General features: G+C 37.6%; 1 protein-coding gene across 2 annotated transcripts in view; it reads left to right on the top strand.

Moving 5' to 3' along the window:
• pole (polymerase (DNA directed), epsilon) overlaps positions 1-12,153 on the top strand; it is a 36,847-nt gene that overhangs the window by 17,360 nt on the left and 7,334 nt on the right. Inside the window, exons 34-49 of one of the 2 annotated variants that reach the window (XM_039659438.2) lie at positions 1-154; positions 697-803; positions 1,446-1,622; positions 2,788-3,011; positions 3,174-3,394; positions 4,705-4,909; positions 5,006-5,179; positions 5,506-5,631; positions 5,761-5,893; positions 6,012-6,216; positions 6,612-6,743; positions 7,488-7,681; positions 8,144-8,344; positions 8,495-8,620; positions 10,124-10,213; positions 11,082-11,225. In XM_039659438.2, coding sequence (XP_039515372.1) covers positions 1-154; positions 697-803; positions 1,446-1,622; positions 2,788-3,011; positions 3,174-3,394; positions 4,705-4,909; positions 5,006-5,179; positions 5,506-5,631; positions 5,761-5,893; positions 6,012-6,216; positions 6,612-6,743; positions 7,488-7,681; positions 8,144-8,344; positions 8,495-8,620; positions 10,124-10,213; positions 11,082-11,183 — 2,571 coding nt within the window. In that variant the 3' untranslated portion in view covers positions 11,184-11,225. Of the gene's footprint in view, positions 155-696; positions 804-1,445; positions 1,623-2,787; positions 3,012-3,173; positions 3,395-4,704; positions 4,910-5,005; positions 5,180-5,505; positions 5,632-5,760; positions 5,894-6,011; positions 6,217-6,611; positions 6,744-7,487; positions 7,682-8,143; positions 8,345-8,494; positions 8,621-10,123; positions 10,214-11,081; positions 11,357-12,153 lie in introns of those variants that run through there. The other variant, XM_039659437.2, reaches the window with a different exon arrangement.

Raw genomic sequence — 12,153 nt, 5'->3', positions numbered from 1 at the left:
GTTCCGCTGCTGTTCCGGGCTCTGGTCCAGCTGGGCTGCATGTGTATGGTCAATAAACAGGTGGTCCGAGACCTGGCTGGCAGAGAGGCTGATACTTTTGACCTGGAACACCTCGAGATGAGATCCCTGGCCCAGTTCAGCTACCTCGAGCCAGGTGAAATAATCACCATCAGGGTGGTTTTAGTTTTGTTTGTAACCAACTAATGAGCTTTTTGAGGAGGCGGTAAAGAAACAGAGTTTTAAAATCATTAATGATCCGAATCCTGTCCTCTACAGCGAGTATGAGATGATGCCCTCAGGCAGAAGGTACAGGCTACCAAATTGCAGACTAAATAGGTGTAAATTTTCATTTGTACCGCTCTCCATTAAAATACTGAACTATCAACTAGGGTGTGTGGGTTAGAATTTAGGTAAATCATGTTATCTGTGACCTTAATTAGGTAGATCATGTTGGGTGTGACATTAATTTTTTAACATTAATAGAATGTGTGAATTTATGTAAATCATGTTATGTGTGTTATGTGTTGCATCTGTGTCTCGAATGCCAAAGATGAATTTCTCCGTCAGGAGACAATAAAGGCTAATCCAATCCAATCCAATACATGCACTAGTAATGTATGTGCATCTGTTTAGTGGCTGATGTGCTTCTAAGTGTTTAAGCTAAAAATATTTGTGGGTGTGTTTTATGTGTTACAGGCAGTGTAAGGCACATTTACCTGTACCATCACAGTCAGGGCCACAAGGCTCTCTTTGGCCTCTTTATACCGTCTCAACGTAAAGCCAGCGTCTTTGTTCTTGACACGGTAAGCTCCACGTTTTAGCTTAAACATAAACTCAACAAGGAGACAAACCAAAATAAGCCAATTATTGTGATTATATTAATGTGACTATATGATAAATGTTATTATGATTTTGATTATTGTTTTTATTATTAAATAAAAACAAACAAAACAATAAAGAGTACTATAAAATAAATCAATATAAATCATTGTAAGTATTCAGTTTTCTACAGAAGAAATAAAGATAAAATTACAATTCTAATATTTATGGCTGTCTTAATTTCTCATTTTTTTAAGCATTAACCCAAGAGCTTAAAGCTTCTCTCTTGTTATCAACAGTTGGTTAATATGCACTTCTCCTAACAAGTTTAGGAAGATGGTTGGTGCATATTGCATTGCCAAATGCGTATTATAAGCGATCCAAACTCTACTAAATGCAGAGATGGGTTTGTGTGGAGTGGTATTTACTGAAAACCAAGGCACTGAAAACGCTGTGCCAAAAAAAACACCATGAGCTATTTGCATGTAAAAGACCAGTAATCAAGCAGCATATATATATTTATTTTATTAAATCACAGCAGGATTTAGATTGATTAATTGTGCTGCAATAAATGCAGAGTGCAAAGATGATGCCGTTTACACTACTGTAATTTACACCAAATGTAGGTACGCAGCAATCAGATGCCGAACCTGAGTTCAGTGTATGGAGCGGAGCGCACTGCACTGCTGGAGAAGACCACAGAGGAGCTTCTGCCACCTGAGAAACATCAGTTTGAAGTCCGTGCTGAAAATGACATCAAAGCCGTCTACCGTGCACTGCAGCGCATCCTCCTCAACTATAAGGTGCAGCCTCAACATGTCATTTAAAGTGCCCCTATTATGCTATTTTAAAAGTACCTAATTTAGTTAAGGTTTACTACAATTGTATTCATACATTCATTGAAGGCTGATTTATTTATTTTCTTCTCATAATATATTTTGCTGCATCACTGCTTTTCTCAGTGTCTGAGATGTTTTTCATAGTCAGCCATGGATGGAGTGTGTGTAAGGCTGACTATGTTTACATGCAGCCAATAACCCGTTCAAAACCGGGATGTTAGCAATAACCCGATCGCGCATGGCCATGTAAACACTGGCAAAAACCCGAATATGCTCATATCCCGGATTTTAAAAACCCGGTTATGACCCCTTTTTTTAACCCATATGTTTCGTCATGTAAACGCATATCGGCATATCCCCATAGTGAATTGTGTTCTGCGCATGTACTATTCACAAGGAATCTTGGTCTTTTGAGTAGAAGAAGTATCGCAAGTAAACAAGAAGAAGGTAAACGTGGCGAGACGCAGCACAAAACTATACTTTTGGACCAGTACCAAAGTGCAAACAAAGGCAATCATTAAATGCCCCAAACTATTCATTATCCACGTGCATAGCTGTTGTTGTCGTCTTTGGATACAGGAAGAAGAATTGGAAATGACGCATATTGCATCTTAAGGTTGTCCATACGTCCAGACCCTAACTGTGCATCGCCGTTTACATCGGGATATTGCCAATTGATTACAAACTCCATGTATACAGGAGTAACTCTCTTTGCTCACGCATGTAAACCGGTTATTCCGAATGTTTCATAAACCCAAATAGTGACCTTAATACGAATATTGACAGCTTGTAAATGTAGTCAATGACTGCTGCTGCTTCTGATTGCTTTTAGAGGAAAAGGTTGCCTGTGACGGCTGGTCTAGGAACAGTTTTCTTCATAATAATAGCATATTGGCGAAACAGATTTGGTGTTTGCGCTCTTGAGAGCGTCGACGGTTTCTATTTACAACGTGTTTTTGCAGCATTCATCAGTAATAAGTAAGATCAGTATGCGTTAACTTATAACAAAGTGTAGTCACCATGTAGGCTAAATAAAAGATTCATTGTGACAGCTTTTTAGTGATTATAAAAAGAGGGCTTTTATTTAAATAGAAAGTTAATTTCATTAGCCTTCCTTATGTGTGTACAGGAGGAGCGCCGTGGTCCTACCCTGATCGCTGTTCAGTCTAACTGGGAGCTGCGGCGTCTGGCTGCCGGCATGACTGTACTGGAGGAGTTCCCGGTGGTGCCTGTTCACGTTATAGATGAGATAAGCTACAATGTACTAGACTGGCAACGACACGGAGCTCGCCGCATGATCAAACACTACCTGAACCTGGACAGCTGCCTCTCACAGGCTTTTGATATGGCCAGGTATTCCACACAAATTTGTCACTGTCACAATAGAGATTTTATTTCAATTTGACCATGAGGTTAGATCTATTTAATAAACCCCCCCAAAAAAATCAACATCAGGGAGCGTGCTAGGAGAAGCTGACTTCAGACTCATTACTGTAATGTCCTTTCTTTCTGCAGGTATTATCACCTGCCCGTGGGAAACCTGCCTCAGGATATTTCCATATTTGGATCTGATCTATTTCTTGCACGTCATCTGAGAAAGCACAACCACCTGTTGTGGCTGTCACCTACGGCAAGGCCGGACCTTGGGGGGAAAGAGGCTGACGACAGCAGACTGGTGATGGAGAGTGATGAGAGAGGCTCCATGGAGATCAACAGCCAGGGCTGCTACTCCACAGGTAAGCAAATTAAGACAGGATCAGACACGCAGACTAGGAGTACAGCAGATATTAAAAGGACACTCCACCCATTTGCATTAAGATTTCCATTGTTAGGAAAATAGTCATACTATTGAATGTTCGTGCAACGCTCACATTTTCCCCTGAGATGAGAGAAATCCACTATTTACCTTTTTCCCTTCCTCCTACAATGATGCAAAAATCGTAATTTTACGTCATTGTTGGAGGAAGTGTAAGAGGGGGGGATTTCTGTAAAGACTACAAGCACGAGTTCACACCCTCTCAAACCCGCTCCCGGAACGTCTGCTAGCGAGGGGATTAATGAAGATCCCGTAGACAAAGCGAGAATATTGTATTTGTAGCAGGAGATGGCTGTAAAGCCTAAATGGGCTATATGCACACATAAGATCCGCATTTGACGCAAGGATGCTCGTCCATTTCCAGTTGTGGAGTTTAAAGCGGGGGAAAACCGAGGAAAACGGGATTATGGCAGAGTCTGCAAAATGTACTGTCCTCCCGTCTTTGAAACGAAACTTTCATACGTTTAGATGTAATTTTATATGTAGTTATGTTTATTTAATATAATTTTAAAAAGAAGCATAAACACAACGAGGGGTGTCTGTTTTATCTGTTTTTGTGACTAACATTTCTTTAGTATAACCATATCAATATAAATTCTCGGTATTGCATTGGACTCTACGATCGGCGGAAGTTATCGAGCATCCTTAATCCTTCACCGGAAATACCTCCGTGCATAGAGCCCATATCCTCTTAAATTTTTATTGTAATTACTATATTCTTTTTGACAACTACATATTTATTAGACTACAACAATGCTAAAAATAAAATGCATTATGAATATAAATAAAAATAACTATTACTGGTGCTTTTATTAAATTATATTATATCTTATTATATTTATGCAAAATTGTGGTAAATAAATAAAATGCTTTTGTTTATTAAATACAGTAATTGATGGTGTTTTTATGTCATATTTATGCAAAAATATGGTCAAATTTTTTTTTTAATAAGCTATTTTTGAATAAATAATTTTCCCACTTCAACTCACTTGAAATTAAGGGCTTATATTTGAGGAAAAAAAAAAAGATTATACAAACAAAGAAAATGCTGATGCTGCATTAAAAAAAACTATTAATGTGCTAATCTTTAGAGACCCACCAAATAACCCTATCTATCGGTAGACGTGATATTAAAGAACAGATAACGTATCAGGTTGAAAAGTTAATATTAGTAAAAATATTACTTTTAAAAATGTATCTCTATAAAGTACGTTTTGCTTATTTTTCCAGTTTGTGTGGAGTTGGATATTCAGAGTTTGGCAGTGAACACCATTCTGCAGTCCCAGCACGTTAACGACATGGAAGGCGGGGCCAGCATGGGCGTCAGCTTTGATGTCATTCAGCATGCATCTCTGGAGGAAATGATGTCAGGAAATCAGGGGGCTAACGCAGTGGCCAGCTATGACGAGACAGCGCTCTGCTCCAACACATTCAGGTATGCATGTATAAATGAATAAGGCTAGTAAACATAATCAAACCATCAAACTCATTCTGTGCAAAAGGGTTCTCACTGTTTTCCGTCCATGTGCAGGATCCTGAAGAGTATGGTTGTTGGTTGGGTTCGAGAGATCACGCAGTATCATAACGTCTACGCTGATAACCAGGTGATGCATTTTTATCGATGGTTGCGATCGCCCAGTTCTCTGCTGTACGACCCGGCCCTGCACCGCACACTCCTCAACATGATGAAGAAGATCTTCCTACAGTGAGTACATCTTACAGACTACCAGTTTTATGTCAACTTGATGTTTGGTTGGTCCATTAAGGTCTGGGACATTAAATCACAGAGGGTGCGGTCACAGAAATCAATTTCTTTCTGTTCTGGTATGAACATGTATGCATTTCGCTGATACTTTTGTCCAAAACAACTTTTGAATTATAATTGATCAGTTCATGTATTTGAAGTATAAATGATCAGTTCATGTATAGTTCAGTTCATGTAATCAAACACATTATCTTGGTGTTGTTCGCACTATGCTCTACTGTTTGAGCCCTATACTTTTCTGGTTTTAAACACTAATTTTCTATTAGACTTGTGGCTGAGTTTAAGCGCCTGGGATCATCTGTGATCTATGGAAACTTCAACCGTCTCATCCTCTGCACCAAGAAACGACGCATTGACGACTCCATTGCATACGTGGAGTATATCACTAACAGGTTTTTAAACCCTTTTTTTTGATTCTCGTCTAGACTCTAATACTAGTTTCTTGTGCAATAAGCAAGTCTCTGAAATCCCAACTTTAGTATTAAATGTTTTGTATTCATTTTCTGTTTTCTGTTTGTCAGTATCCATTCAAAAGAAATCTTCCACTCTCTGTCCATCACATTCTCACGCTGTTGGGAGTTTCTGCTGTGGATGGATCCTGCTAACCATGGAGGAGTGAAGGGAAAGCTGCCCTCTAGCCTTCTGTATGGAGAGGTGAAGCACAATTTGCTCCAACTTGGAATTTTTCAGTGTAAAAGATTTGTGACATTTACACCGAGTTCAAATTGAGTTTGAACGCACATTTATTTATTTATTTTTTTACCAACTCTAGCACGGCAATGAAAAGAAGACTAAAAAAGATGGAGCAGAGGGAGATGGAAGTGAGGATGAGGACGAAGATGAAGAAAACCAAGTGGAGGATGAGGAACAGGATGGGGAAGAAGATGTTGAAGACCTGATTGAAAGTAACTGGAACATCATGCAGTACCTTCCTCAGACGGCATCCTGTCAGAAATACTTTCTTATGATCATTTCAGGTAATATTACAGATTGCGTTTTGTTTTCAAAATTCCCATCTCTGTCCTTTTTTAGCCTTCCAAAATAGCAGTTGCTTTGTGTCTTTATGCTCCATGTGCAATTAAAAGTTTGTTTGTAAGATTTAAAAAAATAAGAAAATTAAGGTTTTCGAGGCTGCTTTTATTTAACCAAAAATGCATTAAAATCAGAAGTCATGTGAAATATTACAATTTTAAGATGCAATTTATTCCTGTGATGCTAAATTTAATTTTCAGCATCATTACTCTAGTCTTCAGTGTCACATGATCCTTCAGAAATCATTCTAATATGCTGATTTGCTGCTCAAGAAACATTACAAGTTAATTTATAGTTGTGTTATAATTTCTCATCATGATAATTGATTGGTTGTTTACAGCCTACATTGCAGCTGTCTATCACAGCATGAGACAAGAGCTTCGGCGGAACGCCCCTGGCGCTACTCCCATTAAGAGACGAGGAGCGACCCAAGCATCCCAGCAGCCAACTGGGGATGTCAGTGCACTTCCTGGTAAGACGTATAAAGTTTCAGCTTCCTATGCTTTTGTTATGGGTTATTTGTGATTGTATTCTCAAATAAACTTGAGAGTTGATATTTTCAAAGATGAAAAATTGAAACGCATCCTTTTAATTGTTCATGTTATTAAAATTAAAATGTTTTGAAAGAGAGAATATATATATATATATATAGATATGAAGAGTTCACATGCAAAAGCCTCTAAGTGCCATTTGAAATTTTCTTCTAGAATGATCATTTTTATCAAGCTTGTATATTTAAGTTCAGTAATTTCACTAAAATGGCAATGATAATTACCTATTAATTGTTATTTAAGTGAAATTACTGAACTTAAATATACAAGTTTGATAAAAATCATAATTTTATGATTTAGGCTTTTGCATCTGAACTCTTCATATATATATATATATATATATATATAATAAATTGCTCATCTATAGTGCTGGGCAATATGTTTTTTTTTTTTTTTTTTAATACTACTACTTTTTATAAACTGTAAATTTGTGTTTGACATTAGTGTTTTACATTCTATGTACCCCTGACAGAAAGAATAAGCCAGTATAAACCTATATAAAGGTCCAGTCATCAAAAAAAAAAAAAAAAAACAGTGATATACCGTGCAACTGCCAGAATCTTAAAAAAAAATACAATGATCTATATTTTTGGTCATACCACCCAGCATTACTCTTCTGTAAGATTCACTCTTGTAGTTATTTTTCTTGTGTCTGTTGTGTTTAGGTTTGATCACGTTCTCCCAGGAGTACGTGTCAAGTGAACTGACACAGAATTTCTTCACCATCACTCAGAAGATTCAGAAGAAGGTTTCGAGCACTCGCAGTGTTACACTCCCTTCTGAGATGTTTCCTGTTCTTCCTGGTTCTCACTTGCCCCTCAATAACCCTGCTCTGGAGTTTATTAAATACGTCTGCCAGGTATCAACATGCACCTCTTGCTTCTGTGTTTTTCTGCAGAATTGTGTTTTAAACTCCTTAAGTTGTAACAATATATCTCTCTACACAAGACTACCGTTTTTATTAATACTTTCATACTTCTAAAAATCAGAAGCAATAGTAAAGGCATTTCAGAAAATTGTTTCAAATGATTGCGGTTCTTTTGAACTTTAAATTCATGAATTAATTTTAATTTCACAATTATCCACAAAAATATTAAGCAGCATGAACTGTTTTCAACACTGAAAATTATAATAAATGTTTCTTGAGCATCAAATCAGCATATTAAAATGAAGGATCATGTGACACTGAAGACTGAAGTAATGATGCTGAAAATTCAGCTTTGCATCACAGGAATAAATTATATATAAAAATAGAAAACAGCTATTTTAAATTGTAATAATATTTCAGTGTTAAAAACATACGTGCATAACGTCCCTCCAGGTGCTCTCTCTGGACGCCAACATTGTCAACCAGGTGAACAAACTGAAGCGAGATCTTTTGCGATTGGTGGATGTTGGAGAATTCTCAGAGGACGCCCAGTTCCGTGACCCCTGCAAGTCCTACGTCCTGCCAGAGGTCATCTGCCACCAATGTAACTTCTGTCGTGACCTTGACCTCTGCAAAGACCCTGCGGTTTCCCAGGTAATAACCTGACTCTCACTGTTAAAGTTTGTTATATTTAAACCTGCGGTTAATGGTTAGCTACTCACTCATGTTCACTCCTTTGCCATGTGATCAAACTAGCCAAAAAAGACAATAATATTCTCTCTTCACACCTCTTTCCTCCTGTAGGATGGTTCAGTTCTTCCTCAGTGGTTCTGTTCTAACTGTCAGGCCCAGTATGACACGGAGTCCATAGAAATGGCCCTGGTGGAGGCTCTCCAGAAGAAACTCATGAGTTACACCCTACAAGACCTGGTGAGAGACACATTTACCACTTTCAGCTTGTTTTAGATTTATGGTTTTGCCAAAGTTAACTCTTTAAAGGGACACTCCACCCATTTGCATTAAGATTTACATTGTTAGAAATCCAGTTATACTATTGAATGGTCGTGCAACACTCTCATTTTCCCCTGAGATGAGAGAAATACACTATTTACCTTTTTCACTTTCTCCTACAATGACGCAAAAATCGTCATTTTACGTCATTGTAGGTGGAAGTGTAAGAGGGGGGATTTCTGTAGAGACTACAAGCACGAGTTCCCACCCTTTCAAACCCGCCCATAGGGGGATGGGCCTAATGCGCTAACTGACCTATCACAAATCAGTGCCAGTGCATTTGATTTCACTGGCAGACACTTTTTGAAAATACGCCTTATTCACGGCAGCGCCATCTTTGATTTTTAATGAGAATGAAAGCGAGGCTGTGAGGGATAGACTTGCATCTCTTCAATGGGCTGTACTGTTATTTAATGTGTTTTCGGATTGTTCTGCTCATGAAACACTGGAAAAATATCTTTCTAAGAAATGTCAGTTGACAAAAAACTCCCGATAATGTAAGCTGTGGAAAATTGTAAGTAATCCAGCCGCTTTATTCAGATTTTTACAGCGGATGCCATTGGAAACACGGTAAGTCTATCCCTCACAGCCTCACTTTCATACCTGTCATGGCACTGCTCTGAATAAGGTCTATATGGACGACGGTACTGAATATGCAGACAGATGCATTATGGATAGGGTTGGGTACCGAAACGCGGTGCCAATAGGGAACCGGTGTCGACGTAAATGGTAATAACACAGACCGAATAAGAACGAAAATTCCGGTGTCTGAGTCTCTGTGTCATGAGGCGCACACATGCAAAGTCTCTCGCTCTCTCCCTCTCCCTCGTGCGCTCACTATACGGTTTGGAGCAGTCTGATCTGTCTCGCATGCACGCTCTTGCTCACTCGCTCTAGATTACGGGAGATTTTAACTAATTTGCGGGGGTGAAGATGGATTAATAAAGATGCCGAAGACAAAAAAGGTAAAATTACGCATCAGAGTAAGTGTAGCGATTGTCCATATAGAATCACGCCAATCCATTGGCTGATGGCGCTCTTACGTCGTCAAATTATATTACCGCGCATTATCTGATTTTATTGTGCGAAATGATTTCCAGGCGGTAGCGTAGAGTGGAGCTCAACTCTAGTCTACATTGATGGGCGGAGTAGTGGGAGTGGCCTGTGGAGCTAAGCATTGCAATGCACTATAGGCGTTGTTGTCTACAATCCACAAGCACTAAAAAGTCATTTTCTGCCTTTTAACGGCCAAGAAGAAATTAGAAATGTATCATACTATTCTACTACATATATGACCCACTTTCAATACATATTCATGTCTCCACTGGTGGAATTACCCTTTAAGTGTAAGATGTGCAAGTTTAATGTATATGCTCATCCATTGACCTTCAGTTCTTTTAATGGCTCTTTATCCTATTATAGGAATGTGCCAAATGCAAAGGAGTGAAGGAAGCAAACATGCCGCTGTACTGTAGCTGTGCTGGAGATTTCAACCTCAGCTTCACCACAAAGGTATTTGTGTAATACTAATATGCTAATACTTCTGTGTTAATACTACAGTTCAAAGGTTTGGGCTCAGTAAGATTGTATTCAACAAGGATGCATTAAATTGATCAAAAGTGACACTAAAGATACTTGTAATGTATTTTTATTTCAAATAGATACTGTTCTTTTAAACTTTCTACTCATCAAAAAAATCACCCAAGCACAATAATTTTCAATATTTATAATAAAAGTTTGTTGAGCCACAAATCGGCATATTAGAGTTATTTCTGAAGGGTCATGTGACACTGAAGACTGTTGTAATGATGCTGAACACTAGGGATGGGCAACGATTAATCGCATCCAAAATAAAATTTTGTGTTTACGTAATATATGTGTGTGTAGTGTGTAATTATTTTGTATAAATACACACACATGTATGTATATATTTAAGAAATATTTGCATGTATGTACATTATATATATTTATAGATAATTAATATTATGTATAAATATAAATATTTGATATATTAAGAAAACATATTTTTCTTAAATGTATACATGCATGTGTTCGTGTTTATATATACAAATTAATTATACAGACCACACACACATATATCATGTAAACACAAACTTTTATTTTGGATGCGATTAATCGTGATTAATCGTTGCCCATCCCTAGCCAACACATGAATAAATTACATTTTTAATATATTAAAATAGAAAACAGTACTTTTAAATTGTAATAAAATGTCACAATTTATCAAATAAATGCAGCCTTGTTGAACATAAGATACTTCTTTCAAAAGCGTTAAACAAATATTACCAAGTCCAAGTGGTAGTGTATGTTTTACAGCTGTCATGTTTTCTCATTTCCACTTGTTTGGATGTGTTTGCAGAGCTTCTCCGAGCAGGTGGAAGTGTTCCGGAACATTGCCGCCCACTATAATATGAGCTTCCTGCTAGAGACCATTGACTGGGTCCTTAGTATGAACGCATAGACGCTGTTCACCTGATGCTCTCCATTGGTTGTGCCAAACGATGTGAGTTTGTGCCATTTGTACAGATCTGAATTCATTTGAAGTTTGTGTACATTATAACCGGGGAAATGTTTTGGTAATGGACCTTTTTTTTATTTGTGTGTTAATAAATATTTTTGTATATGAAGAATTCACTTTTGCAAATGATCTTCAATCATTACTTCCTAATGATGATTTCGGTCATTATGGTTGCTAATTGAATCTGCAATGATATGGCTCTTTCTCACAGTGGCATGCAACTAATACGTCCCTGTGGTAACGGTCCATTTTGGATATCACCTCTTTTTGACGTTTATGAGTTTAATTCTGTAAAGAATATGGCTTTTAGTTTTGGTAACCAAATATAGGGCTATTTGAGGTTTGCAATAGCCAGTTTAACTTAAGGAGACGTCCACGTCACTGCCTGGCTCCCTAGCTCTGCCTTCCCACTTTACATTACCACATTATAATTCGATTTCTCATCTCTGAGCCAAAGACCTGGACATCATGGAGATATATGACATGCTGTGCAATTTGAAATCCAACCATTGCGAATTGGCATTGCTGCACTCGCCACTTACTGAACTGTAAGAGAGAAAAGCACTTTCTTCAGAATAGGGTCTGAAACACTTTGACGGTTTGCTGGAAAATAAAAATCTTGAAGTCATTTGTCCTTCACATTAAAAAATGAATTATCTAAACATATTTCATTTGTTATTTTATACTGTTAGTTTTTTTGTTTTATATTTTTTGTGACCCTGGAGCATGTCTTGGTATGAGAATTGGGTGATAGGATTGCAGATTCAGTAATACAGTAGGGGATCACTAATGTTGGTTTGGAGTTGTTGATTAACTTTACCAGTCAAAAGGTTATGATCAGTAAATGTATTTATTTATTTTCTTTTCTTTTTTTTTTCGTAACGGTTTACAATAAGGTTCTATTTCTTAACAT

This window comes from Pimephales promelas, chromosome 4 (genome assembly GCF_988280905.1).
Source record: "Pimephales promelas chromosome 4, fPimPro1.hap1.1, whole genome shotgun sequence".
NCBI lineage: Eukaryota > Metazoa > Chordata > Actinopteri > Cypriniformes > Leuciscidae > Pimephales > Pimephales promelas.
Note: the sequence above shows the minus strand (reverse complement) of the source record. Positions and strands in the feature narration are given on the sequence as shown.